We start from the raw sequence: 25,705 nt of genomic DNA on the forward strand, positions 1-25,705 counted from the left end.
ATTGTTGGCCGATTTGCGTAACTATTATGATTCTGACCTCAATGATCATACACTTTCATGCTACATTCGCGAAAGGCTTCAATAAAAACCCTCAAAGCCTATTCTGAAACGGCTTGCACATATATTATGCACAGATATTTGATGCTACAGGTCTCACCATCCACGGGGATTTGTCTCTGACGCCAAATCTACAGTTGATAATGCTGAGATAGACCGGTTTAACAAGCTGTCAAATACTTGGTATGTGCAATGTGTGTTGTTGTACCTGTTGTTGTAACTGTTGTTGTACCTGTTGTTGTTTGGCTCACTTAGTCTGTCATTTGTTCAAATGCCGATTACTGCTTACACAATAGTTCATAAAAGTGTATATAATAGAAAATTAAGAGGTGGTATGCTATCTTACTTTTGATTTGTTTTGCCGTTTTTTGGTTATATTTAATACAAGCTTGATAGAAAGAAAATAAGAATGGGAATACCAAAGTTTGCTCCAAACTTTGCTGGCTATTACACTATTGCAAGAGAGATGGTAATGTTTTTTCTACATCAGAAGGCATTAACCTAGGGTGCCTTTTCAATCAGCGCTTTTTCGAAAACTTTATAGAAATTTGATTTACTCAACTAGAGCCTTCAATTGATTAATTGAAAATTATATATTGTTATCCCAAATAATTCATAATAATTTGAAATAACCAAAAACTTGTTATTTTTGATAATCATTTTTAAAAGATGTCACAACTGTTGTCAAAACACAACAGTTGTGTGTTAAGACACTAATCATTTTTTTTTTAAATCATTGGTGTTTTGACACACAAATGTCGTGTTTTGACAAGTTGAAGGTAAGTTAGCAGATTTATTGCATCCGAAAGGTTTAATATGGCTCCACCAAAAAAAAATTATAGGCGACATTCGCTTTGCCTGTAATAGGGCTAAATTTATCTTTCAAAAATTCTGACGAACCTTTTGAACAGTACATCGCCAGCCTCTATTTGAATGCTGCCTATAATTGACCACCACTATAAAGGAAGAGTTGAAAAAAGAGTGTCATAGCCTTCAATCAGAGGTTTTACGGTATATGCAACATGTACTTCATAACATGAATATATAAGGGTTATATACAACACACAAAGAATATATATATGTGGTGTGTTGTGTTTAGACACAACACACAAGGTGTGTTGTGTGATCGCAACCATTAAGACCAATTTTAATGTCAAAAACCACATCATAACAATATTTAGATGGCATTTACTAAAAGCTATGTTTGTCTGATCACATCAACGGCTAAATGTCAATAGTATAATTGGATAAAATTTTCAGACAACCCTTTTATACAAAGATATAACATTCAACCTGTTTTGTACCTTCATGAAAATGTGTTTAGTTGAGACCATGCAATCCCCATAACTTCATTTGTCCTCATGTAATGATTGATAGCCTCCCGAGTTCTATGTTAAAGTTCTATGTTAAAGTTCTATGTTAAAGTTCTATGTTAAAGTTCTATGTTAAAGTTCTATGTTAAAGTTCTATGTTAAAGTTCTATGTTAAAGTTCTATGTTAAAGTTCTATGTTAAAGTTCTATGTTAAAGTTCTATGTTAAAGTTCTATGTTAAAGTTCTATGTTAAAGTTCTATGTTAAAGTTCTATGTTATAGTTCTATGTTAAAGCTCTATGTTAAAGTTCTATGTTAAAGTTCTATGTTAAAGTTCTATGTTAAAGTTCTATGTTAAAGTTCTATGTTAAAGTTCTATGTTAAAGTTCTATGTTAAAGTTCTATGTTAAAGTTCTATGTTAAAGTTCTATGTTAAAGTTCTATGTTATAGTTCTATGTTAAAGCTCTATGTTAAAGTTCTATGTTAAAGTTCTATGTTAAAGTTCTATGTTAAAGTTCTATGTTAAAGTTCTATGTTAAAGTTCTATGTTAAAGTTCTATGTTAAAGTTCTATGTTAAAGTTCTATGTTAAAGTTCTATGTTAAAGTTCTATGTTAAAGTTCTATGTTAAAGTTCTATGTTAAAGTTCTATGTTAAAGTTCTATGTTATAGTTCTATGTTAAAGCTCTATGTTAAAGTTCTATGTTAAAGTTCTATGTTAAAGTTCTATGTTAAAGTTCTATGTTAAAGTTCTATGTTAAATGACTGAAAACATGCATCAAACAGAAGCATATATTTGATGCATTCGTTTTTGAATAAGGAGCTTGTTTTTAAAAAACAAATTGTATATATTTGATTAAATATGTTAAGATGTGTGGTACATATGTTCTAAAACTGAAAATGTGAAAACATTTTTTCACATTTTTACTGAATTTCAATAACTAACATTCCAGATTTGGAAAATAAGTGAACTTTGTCTGCACACTGTCACCGGTTTGGGCCGATAGAGCAGCTAGGGGTTTTTTATACATATTTAACTTGCCAGATCAACCGTCTTACCTATGTAGTCACACAAACATTCACTGCTTGTACAGGTGGGCTGAGAAGGGAAGTCTCGCATCCCTACATTCTATGAACAAGCTGCGGGTGCCCTTAATTGCAGAGTCCTTTGATGACATCAATGTGCAAAGTTATTTTCCTTTGAAAGGGAAGATTATCCTTGATGTGGGCTGTGGAGGAGGTATCCTCAGTGAGGTAGTTTTGTTTCCTTTTTACATTGTTAGCCTTCTCTTATAAATTAATGTTATGATATACATATAGTATATAACTCTTATATATTCATTTTATAATGCACATATAGTATATAACCCTTATATATTCATCCCACGACCAGACGAGCGGAGTGAAGTCTGAGAGTTTTTATGATAAATGCATGTGCACACAACTTACGAAAATTATTCATCAACAACGTCGCAAACCCTTGCATCGAAATCTCATCAATAAATTTAACCATTTTTTTGTAGAGTCGTTAAAGTATAATCACGATACAAAACACATATAAACCTCTTTAAATATATTACCAAGTCTTTGAAAAGTGTCGACATATTCTTAAAACTTACCCATCTGAACGGATTATACACAAATAGACAGGTTAATTTGGCCGAAAATCGTTATTAAAACTTGCTAAGCCTTACTTTTATCAAAATTAAGATCGGCGATTGAAGCGCCGAGCGACAGAGAATAGAACCATTAAGTCATGCGCATTTCATGAAAAAATAACGTGCACATTTCACCAGTCTATAGCATTGTCGAATTGCCGAAGGTTTCTGTAATTAACGTAGAAGTACAGAAATCGTTTCTTTTTTGAGAAACGATTTCAAAGTAACTGACATTTTGGAAACTTTTGAGTACTTTGGTATTCTAAATGATGTCCAAAGCAGTGAAAGTAAAGGAAATGACGATGATATTTTTTTCTAACGATTCTTATGAGATTATTGCAATATTTAATTATAAGTTTGGATGACTATTGAAGTCTTATAGTCACACTAACAACATCGATGATGGGCAATATGTTACTGTTATTATTTTTGCTAAATAGTTTTGTTAAATAGATTATCTAAAAATCTATATAAATATCACAACTTCTTGATATTGTTGGCTATGACGTTTTGAAATGTAAACAAAATTGTACATTGGTTTTCTATTATTACTGCTTTACTATATTAATAATATTAGTTATTCTAATAATATCAGTTCATTTTACTTCTAATATTGCATTTTTCCTATTGCAGGGAGAGAGATATAAACATATAATCTTTTCCTTTCATTATTGCTGTTTGTTGTATATAATAACTGTTACATATTAGCTGTGCAGTCAGCTTTCTTTTAGCTGTGCTATAATCGCATAATTGTCTAATAACCCATAGCTATGGGCTTGCTAACTAAGTCAGTTCCTTTATGTGCTTCTTACCTGTTAGCTGTGTTTTCTGTGATACAAGACTTATCGTGATAATACAATACAACAACTACAATACAACAACTGGTGTCAGGAACGAACATTGTGGACTCACAGCCAGCATTTTTCTATTGTCTTGCTATGGATCCTAACATAAAAGCTTTGATCGATGCTATGCAGAAACAGCAACAACAGTTCCAGCAGCAAAACGCTGATCTACAGAAGCATTTTATCTCCTTGTTTGAAGCTACCAAGAGTGATAGTGCTGCATCAATACCAGTAGCTGTCGCCATACCCAAGTTTGAAGCATACGACAGGGGTAAAGAAAAATGGAACCAGTACCTTCAACGTTTCAATCAGCACTTTAATGTGTATCGGGTGGTAGATGACAGTCAGAAACGAGCATGCTTACTATCTTGGGTAGGAGCTGAGACATACGACTTGTTGTCAAACTTATTTGGCGCAGAGGATATTACAAGCAAGTCATTTACTGAGTTGTCGGAGAAACTTAATGAACACTTTGCAGATACCATACATGTTCAAGCAGCAAGATTTGAATTTTCTCAATGTAAGATGAAGACTGGTCAGTCCTATGTTGATTGGGCTGCAGAACTTTGTGGACTCGCACGGCACTGTGCTTTCACGTGCAAAAGCACAGGCTGTGGCACTAGTTATGTTGATGAACAAATTCGTGACATAATCATTAAAGAGACGCCACATGCTGATGTACGTCGCCAGTGTCTACTTGATGCTGATCCCTCTCTTAATGATGTTCTTAAGAAGGCTACAGCATTCATCAAGACAACGGAGACCGATAAAATTCTCAAGGGGGAGACAACTTCTCCAGTTATTGAAGACACAGTAAACAAAATGTCAGGTCAGTACAAGCAAAGATCACGCCGAGGTCAACAAACCATTGGAAAGCAACAAGCTAATGCACAGAACACAGGTATGTTGAAGTCTTGCCCTAGCTGTTACATTAAACATGACAGAAAAAATTGTCCCTGCAGAGCATTTGTCTGCAGGAAATGTGAGGTCAAAGGTCACATTGAGGCTGTCTGTATGGCTAAGACAGCAGCACAAAGTCAGACAGAACAGTCTGCTAGGACAGTTGAAAACTCTGTGTTAAGTGTGCTCACTGATGCAAGTGAACCTTATCATTCAGTTCATGCAGTTTCAGATAATCTTTTCCAACGAGTCAATAGAAAGGTTTGGATCAAAACTGTTGTCAATGGTCATGATGCAATGTTTCAATGGGACACAGGGGCTACTTGCTCTATAGTTGATTTGCAAGGCTACCAAAGTCTTGGATCACCCCCCCCCCCCCTCTTACCTGTCAGTACCCATCTTAAAGCATATGGGCAGAGTGAGTTACAGATTAAAGGACAATGTTCAGTTAGTGTGAAGGTAGGAGAGGTGGAAAAACAAAATCTCAAACTTCTTGTTGTAAACACAACACAAGGCTCAAACCTTTTTGGTCTAGATTGGAGTGACAAATTCGGTCTCTCTCAGCAGGGGCTAGCTATATTGACACAGGGTAGTTGTGATGTTACCTGTACTGTCACAGGAAGTAACCCTATTGGATTTAGGGACAAAATCGCTGCACTCTCCTCTAAGTACTCTGATGTCTTCAAGACAGGTCTTGGCCGATGTAAAAAGGTAAAAGTACCAGTACGCTTGAAACCAGGAAGCACACCAAGCTTTTCTAAACCTCGTGTAGTGCCATTCTCTAGACGCCAAGCTGTAAAAGAAGAGCTAGATCGATTAGTTAAAGCTGGTGTTTTGGAACATGTGGACTTTAGTGATTATGCTGCTCCAATAGTAGCAGTTTCCAAACCAAATGGAAGAGTGCGTATATGTGGTGATTTCAAGATGTTGAACCAACAAATATCAATTGATCAACACCTATTACCAAGCCTTGAAGAGTTGCTAGAGAAGTTGAGAGGCGGGGTACACTTTTCCAAGATAGACCTGGCAGATGCCTACTTGCAACTAGAGTTAGATGATGATGCAAAGAAGTTGTGTGTCATCAACACTCAATGTGGTTTGTTTCGCTACAACAGGATGTGTTTTGGATTGGCATCAAGCCCTGCACAGTTTCAGCGATGCATGGACTCAATGATTGCTGACTTACCTGGAGTTGCAGCATACTTGGATGATCTGATTGTCGCTGGTAGCAGTGAGAGTGAGCACTGGTCTAACCTTGACAAACTCTTAGCTAGACTACAGGAGTATGGGCTCCGCATATAAAGAGAGAAATGCGAGTTCTTTAAGAATGCTGTTGAATACCTAGGTCACATAATAGACAAGAACGGCAAGACTCCCTCGAATTCTGCAATAGAGGCTATTGAACAGCTTCCACGACCACAGAACTTACAACAGCTACAGGCGTTTTTGGGCAAGATCAACTATTATGGCTCATACATTGCTGACCTGTCTAGCAAAGCAGCCCCCCTCTACAAGTTTCTTCGTGAAAATGTCAAGTTTGACTGGACTGACGAGTGTGACAAGGCCTTCCATGTTCTTAAAGAAAGTGTCATCAAGGCTACCAAACTTACCCATTTTGACCAGAGTAAACCGCTGGTTCTAGCAACAGACGCATCTAACTATGGAATTGGGGCAGTACTCCTACAAGAGGAAAATGGAGCTGAAAGACCACTAGCACATGCATCAAAGACATTGAGCGTGCACCAAAAGAATTACTCACAGATAGAGAAAGAAGCGCTTTCTATCATCTATGGAGTGACTAAGTTTAGACAGTATCTATTTGGGAGACGTTTCACGCTCATTACTGATCATAAACCCCTGGTTGCCATGTTTTCACCAGAAAAGAATATCCCCGCTTTAACAGCTCAGCGACTGCAGAGATGGGCCCTCACACTGATGGCTTATCAGTATGACATCAGGTACAAACCTACAGCACAGCATGGCAATGCAGATGGCTTGTCCAGGTTACCTATAGGGGCAGACCCGAAGTTTGACCATGATGAAGAGAAGGAGAGCATTGAGGTCTCACACACTATACAAGAGGAGCTCGATCATGGTCCCCTTGACGATGAGGCTGTTAAACAAAAAACCATGAAAGACACATCACTACAGATAGTGAAAGAGTGGATACTGAATGGCCTTTGGCCCAGTAAGCTTACAGCTAGCTATGAACATTTGCGGCCATATTGGAATATGAGGGAGTCTCTTTTTGTTCATGGGGAGGCTGTGCTTTTGCAACGTGATGGCACTACTAGAGTTGTCATTCCACAGGCTCTGAATAGTAAAGTGTTAGACTTGCTGCATACATCACACTGGGGTGTAGAAAGAGTAAAACAGCTTGCTCGTCGATACGCATGGTGGCCTAGCATCAATGCAGACATAGAACAGCTAATCAAAGCTTGTGAACCTTGCCGAATCTGTGCTAATGACCCAGCCAAGACTTACCAAAGTTGGCCGTCCACCCAACTACCATGGGAACGAATTCATTTGGATTATGCAGGACCTTTTAAAGGTCAGATGTGGCTGGTTTGTGTAGATGCACATTCCCGATATCCGTACGTTGCTATGCTAGATGTAGGAAAAACTACTTCTAAGGACACAATTGGCGTGCTACGACAGATCTTTGTACATGAAGGTCTTCCTCAGACTATTGTTACGGATAACGGCCCACAATTCGTGTCAAATGAATTTGACCAGTTCTGCACCATGCATGGCATTAAACATATAACATCTCCCGCATTCCATCCTGCATCGAATGGAGAAGCGGAGAGATTTGTCCAGACTCTTAAGCAGTCTGTAGAGAAGAATTGTGCAGGAGGGGAGAAAATCAAGACTGCCCTACAACTGTTTTTAACCACTTACAGATGTTTGCCTCATCCCTCTTTGAACTGGAAATCACCTGCTGAAGTTCTACATGGACGACAGCCGAGAAATACTCTGACCTTGCTGAAACCAATTCAGAACAAGAAAACTCTTTCACCAGGTCAAGCATCTTCTACATCATCACGGTATGAAGTAGACTCTTTGGTTTATGCAAGGAACTATAGCTCTGGACCTAAGTGGATACCTGGAACGATAATTAACAAGCTGGGTAACATACTGTATGCTGTGCGAACAGACCGTGGTGTATGGAGACGACATGCCAATCAGCTACAAGCTAGACTTCAAGTTAATGATACATCGACCAATGACAATATCATCACAGCTTCAAATGATCTTAACATCCAACCTGCCCAATCTGTACCTGATGAGAGGCCAGTACAAAGTCCCAGATATCCTACTCGTAATAGAAGACGACCTGATTACTATGACAGTTCTAAGTTCTAACAAGGTCATGACTAACCATAAACTCAGAATAGTGAGGGAGATGTGTTACATATTAGCTGTGCAGTCAGCTTTCTTTTAGCTGTGCTATAATCGCATAATTGTCTAATAACCCATAGCTATGGGCTTGCTAACTAAGTCAGTTCCTTTATGTGCTTCTTACCTGTTAGCTGTGTTTTCTGTGATACAAGACTTATCGTGATAATACAATACAACAACTACAATACAACAATAACACCCACTCCCAGTACATTACAGCTACCATTGCAGTTATTCTATTGCACTGCAGTGCCATTTGACTGCTAATATTGCATTTCTCAACCATCAGTACCCTTTCTTTTTTCCAATATCACTTTGGTCGTGGGCTGTATGACAGGGGAATTCCTAGTATTATGATATGCATTTTGTACATAATTCATATATTCGTGTTACGATGTGCATATAGAATACTATTGGAATCCCCGGAGGTTGCATGAGTATTAAAAATCAGCTTTAAAACAATGAGAGGTAATGTAATTGCCTGTCACTTGCTATTAGCCTGGCACATCGCCAATGGCTAATTTGAGTTAGCTTACTAATACGAGTTAACTACTTGCTCTCACGAGAGAGCAAGTATAACATTACGTTGCGCTGTAACGGAAAACAGCTTATTTTTACTAACATAGCGGCATATATCGCTCAATGATTCCATCAATCTCACGTAGGTAAATTGGTAAGGCGTTTGCCTAGTGAATGGAGGTTCCGGGATCAAATCTTCTGCGATATGGATTCTTCATTCAATAATTTTAATAACTATAGCCAGATATACCGAAAGACATACACAGACACGAACTTTGAGATTTATATATATACAGATAGGAAATAAGCCGTATATATTCTTTGTGTGTTGTATATAACCCTTTTATATTCAAGTTATGCATTACATGTTGTATATACCGTAAAACCTCTAGTTGAAGGCCATGGCGCCCATTTTTCAACTCTTTCTCTATTATAGAGGAAGAGTTTGTTTGTTGACCTATTGACCACCACTATAATAGCGGTGGTGGTCACTATAATAGTGGTGGACCACCACTATTATTATAGTGGTGCTCAATAGGAGGCGGCATTCAAATAGAGGCTGGCGGGGTATTTTTCAAATGGCTTGTCAGAATTTTCGAAAGATAAGTTTAGCTGTATTACAGGCAAAGTGAATGTTGCCTATAATTTTTTTTCTGGTGGAGTGATATTAAACCATTTGGATGCAATAAATCTGCTAACTTACCTCCAACTTAGCCTGGGCATGGCTCTCTTGGGGGGTGGGGAGAAAGAGAGCCTGGGACACATAGCAACACCTGGGGAAGACAACTCTAAAAGTCGACTTCAGCAGTCGCCAATGTCACAATCGTTATTTCCAAATGAGTATCATGTGACGGTCTTATTTATGATCTACGCGAGTATTATGTATTATTTTTAATCTGAATTGGTAGCAAACAAACGCTGATTGGTAAGTATGAAAGGTTGGTTGCATAATAAATCAATCACGGGAGTTATATTATTTCATATGTTTAATTAATTATGTTTTGATTTAATTATAATAAAAACTAAATTAATTCAATAAAAATTTTCACAATAACAATACAAGCATAGCAAACGAATAGCAATAGAGCAACGCTGCTAGTAAAGAAAAGTTTATCTACTAAAAACTAATCTCAGTTTTATTTTACTCGCGAGTATTATGATTACTCGTGACAGTTACTATGAACAACTCGGACCTACCACTGCACAAGGGTGCCATCTGAAAGCAAATACTCCTTCCAAAGCCAGTAGGAAGAACTATAAATTGGTCAAAACCTGCGATAATAGGTTGTAAAGCTTGAGACTATTCTGGTCTGTGTGACTATGCCTAGCTTTGATAGATGATTCTTGAATCGCTCCATTTTTTTTATCAGTATATGAAATGAAACTGCAAACGTGAAAACGCAAGAGAATAGTAACCTATGGTTCTTATCGTTTTGTTATCAAACAGTGTATTACGTAACCACTCAGCCTATCAAAAACATAGGGCCTTTCCCTAGATCAAATCACGCGACCGTGATGATAGGCTTGTAAACGCGCCACATCTAATACATCGTGAGATCTGAATCTATCGACACGCTTTCATTAGTATCAGTCTGAACGTCATATGTAACATATGTCGCTCGCTTTGCAGAGGTAATCTTACTTTTTTTTCACTGTGTCCCAGGCTTTCTTTCTCCCCCCACCCCCCAAGAGAGTCATGCCCAGGCTACCTCCAACTTGTCAAAGATCTCTTAATAAATATGCATTGAGAAACCAAGAAATATCTCTACCAGTTGATATCTATTGCTTGCAATTGACCTACGTTAATATTATAGCCTGTGTCCTGCTTTGCAATTTGTTGGCATTTCCAATGATAATTTTATATTTGGAGACATATTTTTATTTTATATTTACCAATTTTGCATAAAAACCCATTGCACTCATTAATATGATTGCTACAGTTTGCAGCCAAAACTAGCTTTTTACGTGCAATAGAAGAAGAGTTACGATCGTCGATCAATTGTATGATCAGATTACTGCAATGATGCTACTAAATAATATGATATAAATTTGTAAGTTATATAATGATAATCTACCAAATGCTACAAATATATATGCTCAAGAACTAGTGACATAAGCAAACCACCCATATATTACATGCAAAAACAGCAATTGACGTTTTTAAAACAAAAAGATTTCTATCGTTTGCTTGGATAGGTGCGCTCTGATTGTTGTTTTTGATGGAACAAACATCTTCTAGTTGTCCAATACTTTCCACAATGTTTTCTGACCTCAACCCTTCTTCTGCACTGCTGAACTAGTCGATATTACCGTCCAAACCATTTTTGGCCAAACAAAATTTTCACACGCTGCATTTATCACTAATGCAACGTATAAAAGTTTTGCTCACAATAAACGTAACTTTTGGTCCTAAACTTGTGAACCATTTTTTAAATATGCATGTCGTTGGAAGTATTAGGCCCGCGTTAAACAAAAAACTACTATTAGCCTGAGACAGTAGTTATTTCTATGGCGTTGCTTCCAAAGTTCTATCTACCATAGTAAATTTAAAAAACTGTTTTTTATACTTTTTATGCCATTACCTCGAAGTATCATGACCGCGTTAAACAAGGAACCAATATTAGCCTGACACAAAGATTGTTTCTATAGCGTTGCTCTGAAAGTTGGCTGCATTTAGCACAAATGCAACTTTGGCCCAAAACTTGCAAAACCATGTTTTATATATGTGCATCAAAGTATTAAGACCGCGTTAAACAAGGAACTATTTTTAGCCTGAGACAGTTAGTAATTATTTCTATGGTGTTACTTTCAATGTTAATCTACCATCATAAATTTAGAGCGTTTTCTATATACAGTATGTACTTCAAAGTATCAAGACAACTTTAAACGAGGAACTACTATTAGCCTGAGACCGTGATTAATTATTTCTATGATGTTGTTTTCAGATTTTTAATGAAAAAACGCAAAAGGCTAGGGAGTTGAATTATTTGTTATTATTGTTAACGATTTAGTGGGCATTTTTCTACTGATCATTTGATGTTATCTATATATACATTTCTCAAAGTTTGTCATATGTCTGTCATATGTGTGTCCTTCCAGTTATAGCTATTAAAATCTTGGAATTAAAATTTGGCCTCCTGATGGATTAGAAACCACGACAAACACATTTGAAAGTTTTTATCCAGGCGCTCTACCACTGAGCTACAACAGCATATTGATCAAAGATGTTATCATATAATGTATACCGTATGTACATGCCAATTATTTTAGCACTGCGTGTACGCGTTACGATGCCTCTGTTAAGAAATATTTTTCGTAAGGTTCATTTACTATATCTGGAGTCAAGGCCAATTCTTCTCACACAGTCAATTATATTATCTCCGTAGGAAGAGCCTCGACATTCGCTCTCCGTTCAGTCAGACAAAGAGGGTACAATATCTTATTTTTACATTTGTACCGGTATTGAGAGGTACCAGTATCGTTGTATTCAAATTTTTTGATGGATAGTTTCTGGTGAAACAGCAACCTTTTTTATACACACACACTTCTATGTAAGACTTGTTATCAATTCAACATATTCACGACTTTTATTTTGTTTTCTCAGTTTGTATTAATTGTATCATTACTGAATCATCTTTTAATGTAATTGTAGCAAAACTGACTTAATTTAGCTATTACTTGCTAATTATTTCGCATTTACATGTACATTTAAACCCCCTTATAATTGTTATATTTTTTTAATTTATTTGACCTGCACAAAACATTTTCCTCATGATAGGAAGTTTGAAAGTTACAGCTGTTTGACAAAGTTTGAAAACCTTTATAGTTGTTTTTATTACACAAAACACTTTTCTCATGATATTTAGTTTGAAAGTTAGAATGGCAAATGTTGTTATACATGTATGTTAAATATAAATCAATTTTTTGTGCAAAGACTTTTTTATTACCCAGGCAACGCCGGGTAGTACAGCTAGTGGGTTCATAAAGATCAAAGATAGTCAAAGTGGCAGTCAGATGGAGGTGGTGTTCAAATAGAGATGGTGTTCAAATAAAGGTGGCGTTCAATTAGAAGTTTTACAGTAACCCTTATACCCTACTGGATGAAAATATTCGCGGAATTAAGTTTAGCACAAATCGCCTTTTTCATGCATATTCGAGGACTAATTTATTCGCGGATGAACGCAATCACTCTCTATTAATAGTTAACTCTATTTCAGCTAGCAATAGATTCAGGCCCGTATTCTCTGGGGCGGCTGAGCTATCCCTACTTTTTAGTGATTGTCGGCGGCTAAGTACTAAAAATTACGTTCTAAGCTCATTCACTTAGAGTTTTCAAGTTGGAAATTCCAAGACTGGATGGAAATTCTAATAACTAATATATTATCTACTAGCGTTCTACTACTATTGTCTCCGTGGTGATCTCACCAAATGAGTGATCTTGTAAGACTTTGCTAAGACTTTCAAACTGAACTTTTTTGCTTATAGTTGGGGGTGCGGAGAAGACCCCAAACTTGCATTTTCACTAATTTTCAGGCTCACTAATCTAGTATTGGTTTTGCCTGCCAGTAAGTAATGCAGTGAGTGAGAGATCCTTTTCTGCATTGAAGCAAATTAAATCATCGACGAGGAGCACTATGGAGCAGACTCGGCTAAATAATCTTCTAATATTACACATACATATATAAAAATGTTGAAATAGATACAGAATCAGTTGTGAAAAATTTCTCTGCTATCGACACATTGACAGAACTAGAGCTATTGCAATAAAAGAGTAATAGCTCTTGTTCTGTCAATGTCCCTTACAGAAATCTGTAGTGTCATGAGTTTTATATTTTTAGTTGAATAAAGAAAACGTTTTGCTTACTGTGAACCATAAACAATATATTTATGTAGATTTTGATGCTTACAACTGATTGCATTAATGCATACTTTAAGGATTGTTGGTGCTTAAAAGGTCTAGAGCTTCGGGGCTCTGCCCCGAACCCAGTTGTGGGCTTACACCGCCCCCCAAACCCCTAGGTGTTCATAACTAATCGCCTAACATTTGCAGCCCCAACTTGCAACCAGGGAATACAGGCCTGAAAAGATTTAACCCTTCGCATGCGTACACTGCGTGTTCAGGTTTCTATTTAGCTGACAACTACGAGTCGATCATGCTAAGCTATAAATTTCTTGCTGCATCCAGAGGTTTTCATTAATATTCATCGCTTTGGAGGCCTTTGATGAACCAACAACTTGCGGTAAGTAATGAGTTTTTTTCAAAACCATTTACTTAATTAATAATTGGGTCAAATCACAGTATTGTGAAACCAAAGATGTGATTTTTAAATTTTATCATAGAACCAAGTTTTACACATCATTGGAAAACTAAAAGTCCAAACTTTCCATAATTAATAATGATTTTTAAAAATAATGAACGATTTCCATGAAATTGAGAAAATTAAGCAGCAAGAGACGATTATGTGATCATACAGGGGACATTGATTTTTTTGGATTTTTTTAGATGCATATTTTAAATTGCAAATTGTGTCACCAGGAACCTTTTAATCCAATTAAGTTTCTATGACTGGAAAAGTTTCCAAAGTTCTAACCTTAATAAATCTTGCTTAAGAGGCGTTCCAAATACATGCGTGTCCCTTGTATGATAATTTGGGCACCATTTTTTGGTTTTTTTGAAAACAAATCATGTGAAAAAATTTCTAGTTAGGATTTTCCGATAGTACCATGAGAGGTTCATGATGGCATGTTTAGTTTTTTAAAATAATTTAATTACTTGAGAAAAATTAAGAAAATAACTTATCAAACAAGGGACAATTTTATCATACAAGGGACATCTACTCTTTCATTCCCTTACTATACCTCATGAAAATTGTCTAAAATAACATGGCCATCTTTGCAATGCTACTATTATGTCATGAATATTCATGACACAATAGTAGCGTTGAAAAGATGGCCATGTTATTTTAGACAATTTTCATGAGGTATAGTTAACATACATACGAAAGTTATTATACTCGGCAGTCCGTAACTTAATTTTAAATGGTTAGTGGTTTCTTAACCATTGTTGGTGGAGGAAGGCCATAATCTTTTCTGTACCCAACATATTCCCAGCCTAATTGCACTTAATCCCATTATGTCGAAATTTAGTTTCTCGCGATCTGAAAAGTGATAGCTTCATGAGTTGGCATTGTAGGCAACTAAACATAACTAGTTGAATTAATTAGTTCCAATACAATTAATGTGGCTGTCTCTAAATATTTTCTCAAAGCATTGTCGGCTTGTGATTGCCTGACTGGCTACCTTAATAAATAATCCCGTCAAGACACTGCTGCTGGTCAATGCAATAGAACAATTACTTTTCACAAGCTGCCAGTCTCAACCAGAATGTCGACGGTAAAGGTTGTCAAAGACAGGCCTGCAACTCATTGTGCCGCGCAAAGGAAATATATAGCTAAAAAGAAATCGGAAAATCCAGAGCTGTACAAGGCTAAGCATTCGCAATAAGTACGCGAGGCATGGGCAAAAGTAACAGCCAGCCTTACAGAGGAGCAAAGGGCTACTCGAAGAGAGAAGGAACGGCTCAAGAAGGCTGCTCAGCGTCAGAAGGCTCGTGAGCTGAAAGCAAGCACCAGTAATCAGTCAACACCAGAATACACAACTACTCAAGCATTTGGTAAGTTATAACAAAATCAATCAGTTCAATTGCATTGGTTTTAATTAATAAGAATTGTGTTATAAAATTTTGACTTCGATCACTTTGTAGCAAGTACAAGTATCAAAGGTTAATAACCAAGTGCTCTAATTTTTTACAGGAAAAGCATCACGGAAGGTACAGAAGACATTGCCAAAATCCCCTACTAAGCGAGCAATAGTTCTGTAGAAATAGAAATGGAGAGAAATGGATGTGGCCCACCCCAAGAAATATCGAAGTCACCCACTCTAACTTTATCCTCGATATTAACCCAGAGCTCATTCCATGCGACAACAATTGTCGAGCCTATTGGCTGCTGAATGCTGAGGCAGTCAAAGCTGCTTACAGTCAATATAAACGTAAATACATGTAAATTTGCAAGGTGCATGTCCTTGTGATCTTATTTGTCATTTCTTTATCTAATTTCCAATATTTATCTAAGATATTAATTATTTATCGTTTTTTGACATGTCTGGTCACTTCCTGTAAACTCAACATTTTTTAGCTCTATAGTTTTAGTTTTGGTTTCAGTGCACGCTAGTTTTAGATGTAGTATTCCATTAAAATGGTTGTAGTTTCTTTTAGCTAGATACTTTACTGTCTATCAATAAAATATGTGGAAAAATCAAGTGATCCGAAATGTCCCTTGTATGATGTCCCTTGTATGATCAAACTTAGTGGTAAATAATCTGTGGTTTAATGAGAACCATTAATGGAATCTGTTAGTTCTTTCACACTGAACATTGAAACATACATAGCAAACATCAGCTAAAAGGAATTTAAAATGTGATCATATATTTCACAGAGTTTTCAGCCTAAAATTGAAGTTTCGTTTTTAGCGATTTTTCTGCGTCCCTTGTATGATGGGCCTTAATTACCTTATAGTTATGGATTGACTTTAGCAATTTTAAAGTTTTTTGTCTTAAACTGTTCATCCTACTGAACTGCTTCAGCATGAGAAAATTGTTTACCAAAATCCAAAAACTCAAAGCACAATTCTAGTTTAAGTGCTTCAGGATGTCCCTTGTATGATAACGGAAATACTGTGACTTTACCCAATTGCATTTTAATTGGGTTCTTTAGTAAATTGCAATATTTATTTCTTCCATCTCTACCGCTTTGTTATTCGTTTTAGTGTGAGAGAGGAGCTCAATAATCTGCACGACCCATTTGCAGGAAAGCTAATAAACGCAGACTGCTCAACGGTTGGTCATCTACTCCGTGAAATAAGTAGAGTAAGCAGCTTTTTCATCATACACGGAGGCACAGACTGCAAGGGTGATGGATGTCATTCCTAGAAGATCACCAATCATTCAGGGAGGTCTTGAAATTGAGGTAGAGGTGACCGCAGCTGCTAACGAGGAGAATATATCTGTTTTAAAAAAGGAACAAGAACGCCTTTACGATCACAATATTTTGGCCAACTAGCAGAATGTTGCAATAGTAAGCCACAAGGAGAGTTCTGATGATAACTACCTTACCAGCCATGTAGTAGCGAGAGAATCGCCTTTAACATCTGCCCAAGACAGTGACAGCGATATATAGCTGTTATTACCAAAATAACTAGTCAGAGAGCACCATTACATCCTAGTATTTATTTATCAAGAGTATCAGTTAAATTTTATTGCCAGGCAACCACCATAAGGGCCAAACTGTTTTCATTTACTCCATTAATTGTTTGTAAAGTTTTATTTGTATTTGAAATATTGTACGTTATTTGTAAACTCAAGTTTGTAATTAATTATAATATATTTATACATAAAAATATCTCTATATAAATTATCTAAAAATCATTAAAGCACATAAATTACATAATTTTTTTATTATATATTTCAATACATCAGAGTCTTGGCTTTGGAATGAGCCTATATTCAATACACAAAGATTAATAGAACTATGAAAAACAGGGTGTCAAAAGTATGTCCTGCAAAAAAAACACTTGGTTCAGGTTCTCAAAATATGATGTCACAATTATTATTTAGCCTTAGGTAGTCGATCCCTTTAGCTGCCATTGAGGCTACACTTTTCTGTGACAATCGGTGGTGTTAAACCCAGAGAGCGCTAATAAGAAACTAGGATTCTAGATGATCAACAATGACCGGGATCGTGCTAACGCCAATACAAACACATGTTCTGGGTTAATTAATTATGCTTCAATGAATGTACTGTCGTTGCTAAAAGTAATGAGGTACATCGATTAAATTGTGACCTCCGGTTGCTTGGCCCTAGGACTATATGTCAATCACACTTTCGCGAGATCACGCAATGCTTGAAACTAATTAGTCTCAGTCGCGACCCTCAACATCACAATAAAATGAGAGGGCTAGTGCATAATATCATCGGGAAAACATAGTATGGTGCTTGGAATCTGAGTTATTTATCATAGAAATAATATATACATAGAGAATTAATGACACTGATTCCTTCGTCATCTTCATTGGTTCTCTGGAGTTGTCCTATCTTCGCCTGACACTCGCGTCATTATCGTAGTTAATAAATATAAGCGGTAAGCAATAAAATAGGCGGTAAGAGCACACAACACCGCATATGAAAATTGTGATGTCACAATTTCCAAGCCTATGCCAGTAAACATTTCTGCGGTAGAGCTCTGGGGAAATCTTATAAACACCAACCAATGTCTGTCTCACTATGGCAAACAATAGCTCATTCGAAAGCCAAGACTCTGATGTATTGAAATATACAATAAAAAACTTATGTAATTTATGTGCTTTAAGAAATATCTATATAGATTTATATCTATATATAAAGTATGTATGTATATATTTTGAATATATATATCTACATATGAATATATATATAATATAATCATGTTTCCAATATTTCTGCCTTGGTGAACCCTTTCCATATGGTAGCCCTCTGTGATGGTAACAGATAGTGCCTGTAAATCCGTAAAAGCTGCTAGCAATAGAGTAAACCCTCACTTGTGTATACCACATGTTTAGGTTTCTGTTTAGCTAAGAGTTTTATGTCGATCATGCTAAGCTATAAATTTTTTTGCTTTCATCCAGAGGTTTTCATGAATGTTCATCGATTTGAAGGCCTTTGGTGAACCAACAATTTGTGGTAATTTATGAGTTTTTTCAATGTAAAGAACCGCAGAAGATTTTTTGATGATGATGCGGTGCCGAATTCCGAATAGCTTGTGACAACCTTGAATAATTTTGTCAAGAAGTGTGATGCATTGGCAATGGGGTTAACTCAAAGCCCCGGCGATATTTTTAAAAAAAATTGGAACTCGGCTTTATTTACTACCTCTGCCTAGCGACTAGTTTTTAAATTGAGGCAGTAGTTATTCTCCCTTGTGTTTAAAAATAAAACTAATTATTCGCGAAGTTTAATAATTAGCAGAATCGTCTGTTCGCGAAATCGCGAATTATTAAATTCATCAAATATTTTTTATCCTGTAGGGTATATTCATGTTATGATGTACATATAGTGTTTAAACCTTACATATTCATGTTATGATGCATGTGTCGTATATGGCCCTTATATATTTTATGATGGATGTGTTGTATATAACCCTTACACATTCATGTTATGATGTACGTGTTGTATGTAACCCTTACATATTCATGTTATGATGTACGTGTTGTATATAATCCTTACATATTCATGTTATGATGTACGTGTTGTATATAACCCTTACACATTCATGTTATGATGCACGTGTTGTATGTAACCCTTGCGTATTCATGTTATGATGTGCATGTTACAATTTTTTTTGTTCAATAAACTTGATTTCAGTCATTGGCAAGACTAGGGGCAACTGTGACTGGATTAGATGCTGCCGCCGATGGAATAGAAGTAGCAAGCCAACGACAGCAGAATTTAAATGAGACAACTATAACTCGGTAATCCCCATTTTATTTAAGGATCGAAGCTCAGGGCTTGTATATTATATATATTTTACATTCATATATAATATATAAGCTTCTCATGACTTGATTTTATGTCCTTTCTATTAAATCTTTGTAAGTATTGCATAAGGTTATTCAAATTTTCATATTTTATACACAACAAAAAAATAAAAACGTTTTGCCTCATGCGTTCATACCTTAACATACGAGGGTAACGCGTTGCCTGCTCATATGTAAAATTTCTCGTATCTCAAAGCAATATTTCTATATAAAATAACTAAATACAAGTTGATCTGTTTTCAATTTTTACGAGGGGAAAACATTTTTTAATTGTTGTAATTCATTACCTATGCTCACCAAGTATCAAATACCTATTTAGTGGTTATGTTCTGCAACAAAATGTAACACTCCATCTTTGATGGAGTTCTTAAATTTAAGACAGACCTAGCGGATAACGGGGGTGTGAGACTTCAAGGCAAATGTTCAGTATGCTACACATTTGTGATGCTGCGTCACATAACACAAACTTTAAATTGAACTTAAAATAAATTCCTAAAGTCGACCCAGCGTATAAGTCGACACGGTGTAATAAGTCTAGAAGCCTCGATGTACTCGCCGTGTAAGTCAACCCCTGTCGCTGGCTCAATTCACTCGCTTAAAAGATTTTAGTAGGTAGTAGAGGCAGGCAATGTGTCGCAAAAGGAAGGGCATTCAATAATCAACTGCGTCATCATCAAAAAATGCCCATGTTTCTGGTGTTGTCAACGATTTAAAAAATGGTTGAAGACAGTTTTGGTGAAGACTACATGGTACCAAAAACAAGCCTTCATTGTACTGTTGGTCTGCCTTGCCAATGCAGCGAAACTGCCACATATGATCCTTTATTGTACTGTTGGTCTGCCTTGCCAATGCAGCGAAACTGCCACATATGATCCTTCATTGTACTGTTGGTCTGCCTTGCCAATACAGCGAAACTGCCACATATGATCCTTCATTGTACTGTTGGTCTGCCTTGCCAATACAGCGAAACTGCCACATATGATCCTTCATTGTACTGTTGGTCTGCCTTGCCAATACAGCGAAACTGCCACATATGATCCTTTATTGTACTGTTGGTCTGCCTTGCCAATACAGCGAAACTGCCACATATGATCCTTCATTGTACTGTTGGTCTGCCTTGCCAATACAGCGAAACTGCCACATATGATCCTTCATTGTACTGTTAGTCTGCCTTGCCAATACAGCGAAACTGCCACATATGATCCTTCATTGTACTGTTGGTCTGCCTTGCCAATACAGCGAAACTGCCACATATGATCCTTTATTGTACTGTTGGTCTGCCTTGCCAATGCAGCGAAACTGCCACATATGATCCTTCATTGTACTGTTGGTCTGCCTTGCCAATACAGCGAAACTGCCACATATGATCCTTTATTGTACTGTTGGTCTGCCTTGCCAATACAGCGAAACTGCCACATATGATCCTTCATTGTACTGTTGGTCTGCCTTGCCAATGCAGCGAAACTGCCACATATGATCCTTCATTGTACTGTTGGTCTGCCTTGCCAATACAGCGAAACTGCCACATATGATTCTTCATTGTACTGTTTGTCTGCCTTGCCAATACAGCGAAACTGCCACATATGATCCTTTATTGTACTGTTGGTCTGCCTTGCCAATACAGCGAAACTGCCACATATGATTCTTCATTGTACTGTTGGTCTGCCTTGCCAATACAGCGAAACTGCCACATATGATAACATTTATTTAAATGAAAAGCAATGAAGTAGCAGGTTTTTTGCCAGCAATTCATGTATTCATGCCAGCCGTGATTCATGTACAAGAAAAATAATGCATGGAGTGGATTTGTCAAATGGATTGCCAAATGTTGGCTCGTCAGCGGATACTACAAAAAAGCATTGAGTTCGAATAGAAATTAATCTAGACGATGATTCTTATGATGACAATTTGAATGGTAAAAAATGGGGCTGCGAGTTTGATCCATCTCACGTTGCGTAGGATTACTAGTTTATATATATATATATATTATATACATGTATATATATCCCAATGTTTGTCTGTCTATCGGAAACTTCTGTCTGTCCGGCTGTACATCTGTCTGTCTAGCTATAGTGATCAAGTTGTAAGGATGAGAAATCTGCTGCGCACTGTATTTGAACTCACAACTGCCAGTTCTGCAAACATTTATTTATTTAATATGCTGCACTGTCCCAACTTGCTTTACCTTGGAATATATTTGGCACATACTTGGAATACGTGCTAATCTTTCATGATGTCACGTTAAACATTGCGGCTAGCTTTTATGTGTAAAACCATACAAAGAAAAATCCGCGAAGCCTTACCAGAAAAAAATGCTCATCTATATAGCCAACAAAACTATTGCAATCGGTATAGATCTGTAGTCAGCCCTGCTTCCGGTATGGTATGAATTACACAGAAACAAACACAGTAAACAGAAATAGCACAGTACACAGAAGTAAACCAATCCCTTTATTTGAAAGTTAGAATGGTAAATTTTGATGTTGAATATGTTGATTAAAAGTCTATTTTCTGTACAATTTGTTTTATTACTCGTGCAGCGCCAGGCATCCAGCTAGTATTTTATTATTTTATAAATGAATTCCTATATGTCATATCATGTAATTTTAATTCATGATGGTTTTCCCAAATCTGAATTTACTGGAATTCTTGTCATGAAATACCTCACCGCTGTATAAGTCGAGGGTGGATTTCATTCCGATAGCTTACTTAACACACTTGAAAACAAGTCTTATCCTTACACTAATTTTAATTGTAAATTTGTTTTCATTTTAATTTTTTATTATTTCTTTGCTTGGTGCTTTTTGTCTCGTACACTATTACTTGTAATCGAACTTTTTTAAACTTCTTCAAGCTAACCTCACGAGAAAGGCTGAGCCATGCTGTTTTCAAAAGTGACCTTAGGTATACCTGGCCACCTAATGGCCGCATCAAGAACCATCTCATACATTTGTATCTCAATTTTGTCTCATATCTCAAGGCTTAATATTGCTCGAAATTCTGCTCGTATTTCAACTTTCTTGTAAATTTGAGCACTTGCATGCCGAGTTATGCCAGTATGTGCAAAAATATTTTTTCATCAAAAAATAATTTTGATCAAAATTATCACAGTTGAGTATGCCGAAGTATTGCATACCCAACTGTGAGAGTTTCAGTCAAGTTGGGCGCCGATCGTGTTGAGCGCCAGTCGTGTGTAGCGCCAGTCGTGTGTAGCGCCAGTCGTGTGTAGCGCCAGTCATGTGTAGCGCCAGTCGTGTGTAGCGCCAGTCGTGTGTAGCGCCAGTCGTGTGTAGCCCCAGTCGTGTGTAGCGCCAGTCGTGTGTAGCGCCAGTCGTGTGTAGCGCCAGTCGTGTGTAGCGCCAGTCGTGTTGAGGGCTGGCTGGTTTCTGGGGTGCTGTTGGTATTTTTTTACATAACTTTTTGTATTAAAAATTTGTAAAACGTATGTACACTTTTCATTTAACACTTTTTATCATGTAACGTTGTATAACAGTTACCTAGTCCATGATACCAGTAAAAAATTTTACAAAACAATCGAAATGAGTGTTTGTTTCTAATGACTAGTATTTAAGCAGATGAGTTTTCATCATGTATTACAGATAGAAGTCTCTTATTCCCATTGAGCGATTATATTCCACTTCGAGTTCAGTGTTTCAAGTCAGGGGTGTCAAAGGTTGACTTGCAACAAAATTCGCATTACAGTTATTTGGTATCAAAACATTCACCATGTCTTACTCTGCTGTGTTGTAGGTGCAAAATATGTGAAAATGTGATTACAAGCTCTTAAAGGCTCAAAAATGAACAGTTGATCGCAGCCATCACGAAACCGCCGTAAATAGGAATCAGTTTATTTCTCTGGCGTAGTCATTACATTTGGTTATTATTTTGTCATGCGATGTTCTCACGTAAAATGACAGTCCAATAAAAGGCTCAATATAAAACGTCTCATAGCACTAGTTTATGACAAACACTTCGGGTTTTACCGAAGACCCCGTATCAAATATAGATGCCCGCTACGTTAGTTTTGTTTCGGCTTGGTCTAATTGTCTAGTCGTAATCTGATCATGTGACTCATACTTCGCGAATAATTTTTGCAGCATTTTTCGATTATCACAGGTGACCAACAGGCTCGTCATGTTTATCAGACAATGATATGTACTCCTTCGAGCTAAGGTGATATAATTAAACAAATTTTTACGGTAGGTTATAAGATGCTGAAAGTGACAGCATTACTATGACAATAAAATAGACGCGTAAGAACAATAGACATGGTTTTATTGAATGCGTGAAGCATATTTGTGAAATAACTCAATGAATGAGGCTGCGTGAAAGTGTAAACAGAAGCCATTTTGTACAACTACGTCCCATTTGAGCCATTTTGGAAAGAGATGGTAACCTATGGCGGTTTTGTGATGGCTGCAATTAACTGTTCGTTTTTGAGCTTTTAAGAGTTTGTAATCACATTTCAACATATTTTGCACCTACGACACAGCAGAGTAAGACATGGCGAATCTTTTGATATCAAATACATGTAACTGTAATGGGAATTTTGTTGCAAGTCGACCTTTAAATAAAGTCAAATGGTTGGCCGCCCAAATAAGTACTTTAGCTACCAGCTGCACCAATATAGTGTTCATTGACAAATAGTAAAATGACATCATATAGTCAAGTGAACCAATATAGTGTTCATTGACAAATAGTAAAATTACATCATATAGTCAAGTGAACTAATATAGTGTTCATTGACAAATAGTAAAATGACATCATATAGTCAAGTGAACCAATATAGTGTTCATTGACAAATAGTAAAATTACATCATATAGTCAAGTGAACTAATATAGTGTTCATTGGCAAATAGTAAAATTACATCATATAGTCAAGTGAACTAATATAGTGTTCATTGACAAATAGTAAAATGACATCATATAGTCAAGTGAACCAGCTGCACTAATATAGTGTTCATTGACAAATAGTAAAATGACATCATATAGTCAAGTGAACTAATATAGTGTTAATTGACAAATAGTAAAATTACATCATATAGTCAAGTGAACTAATATAGTGTTCATTGACAAATAGTAAAATGACATCATATAGTCAAGTGAACCAGCTGCACTAATATAGTGTTCATTGACAAATAGTAAAATGACATCATATAGTCAAGTGAACCAGCTGCACTAATATAGTGTTCATTGACAAATAGTAAAATGACATCATATAGTCAAGTGAACTAATATAGTGTTCATTGACAAATAGTAAAATTACATCATATAGTCAAGTGAACCAATTCAAGTTACTGAAAGCCTAACAATTATATTCCAAAATTATCAGACATATTAAGCAATATTTCCTCATGGCTCACTCATTAATTTTGATGTTGAACAGACACAAAACTCGAATTTATTTTGAAAAAGCCCAATAGCATGAACATTAAATTATGTAAAAATTCAGTATTATTCACCTTCAGTAGTACTTTAATTAATACCTCCAGTAGTACCTTCAGTAGCACATTCAGTAGCACTTTCAGTAGCACATTCAGTAGCACTTTCAGTAGTACCTTCAGTAGCACATTCAGTAGCACCTTCAGTAACACCTTCAGTAGCACCTTCAGTAGCACCTTCAGTAACACCTTCAGTAGCACATTCAGTAGCACCTTCAGTAGTACATTCAGTAGTACCTTCAGTAGTACCTTCAGTAGCACCTTCAGTAACACCTTCAATAGCACTTTCAGTAGCACCTTCAGAAGTACCTTCAGTAGCACCTTCAGTAGTACCTTCCGTAGTACCTTCCGAAGAACCTTCAGTAGACTCTTTAGTAACACATTCAGTAGTACCTTCAGAAGAACCTTCAGTAGGACCTTCAGTAACACATTCAGTAGTACCTTCAGAAGAACCTTCAGTAGGACCTTCATTAGCACCTTCAGTAGCACATTCAGTAGCCTAGATTTAGGCTGCCACAGGTGTTGCCCCAGTACATCACATTACATTGGAGGGCAACCAACTTCATTTGAAGGTTTGTGGTGGGTTTTCTGCCAACAGCAAATGGGCCACTGAGCAATTCAAACCCGCTATTTTGAGTTTCAAAGGCTGCTAATTGCCATTGGAAGTGAACAGCCACCATCGTAATTTTGTCAGCAAATTGTGCGCTTGGGAACACACTGGTAGCTAGCTTCTTTTTCATTGTCATGCAGCTAGCACGGAGTCAGTTTGGTTTCAAATGCTTTTACTGTACTGTACATGTCAGAGATGACGTGATCCTGGCCTGCAGCTGCAAGCTCTGCATCCATACAAATCACAGAAAATGCCATTTCGCATCAAAATCTTGTCTCTGAGTTACGTTTTGTATTTCCTGTTGCTGTCAAAAAGCAGACAAGCTTTCTTAC

The 25,705-nt window shown here is 36.7% G+C and overlaps 1 protein-coding gene across 2 annotated transcripts in view; it reads left to right on the forward strand.

Moving 5' to 3' along the window:
• The window catches only part of LOC137399747 (ubiquinone biosynthesis O-methyltransferase, mitochondrial-like), a 50,486-nt gene that overhangs the window by 17,834 nt on the left and 6,947 nt on the right, over window positions 1-25,705 (forward strand). For both annotated transcript variants that reach the window (XM_068085964.1, XM_068085965.1), the window contains exons 3-5: window positions 151-240; window positions 2,464-2,623; window positions 19,150-19,256. In XM_068085964.1, coding sequence (XP_067942065.1) covers window positions 151-240; window positions 2,464-2,623; window positions 19,150-19,256 — 357 coding nt within the window. The remainder of the gene's footprint in view (window positions 1-150; window positions 241-2,463; window positions 2,624-19,149; window positions 19,257-25,705) is intronic.

Source organism: Watersipora subatra, chromosome 7 (genome assembly GCF_963576615.1).
Source record: "Watersipora subatra chromosome 7, tzWatSuba1.1, whole genome shotgun sequence".
In the NCBI taxonomy this organism is placed as follows: domain Eukaryota; kingdom Metazoa; phylum Bryozoa; class Gymnolaemata; order Cheilostomatida; family Watersiporidae; genus Watersipora; species Watersipora subatra.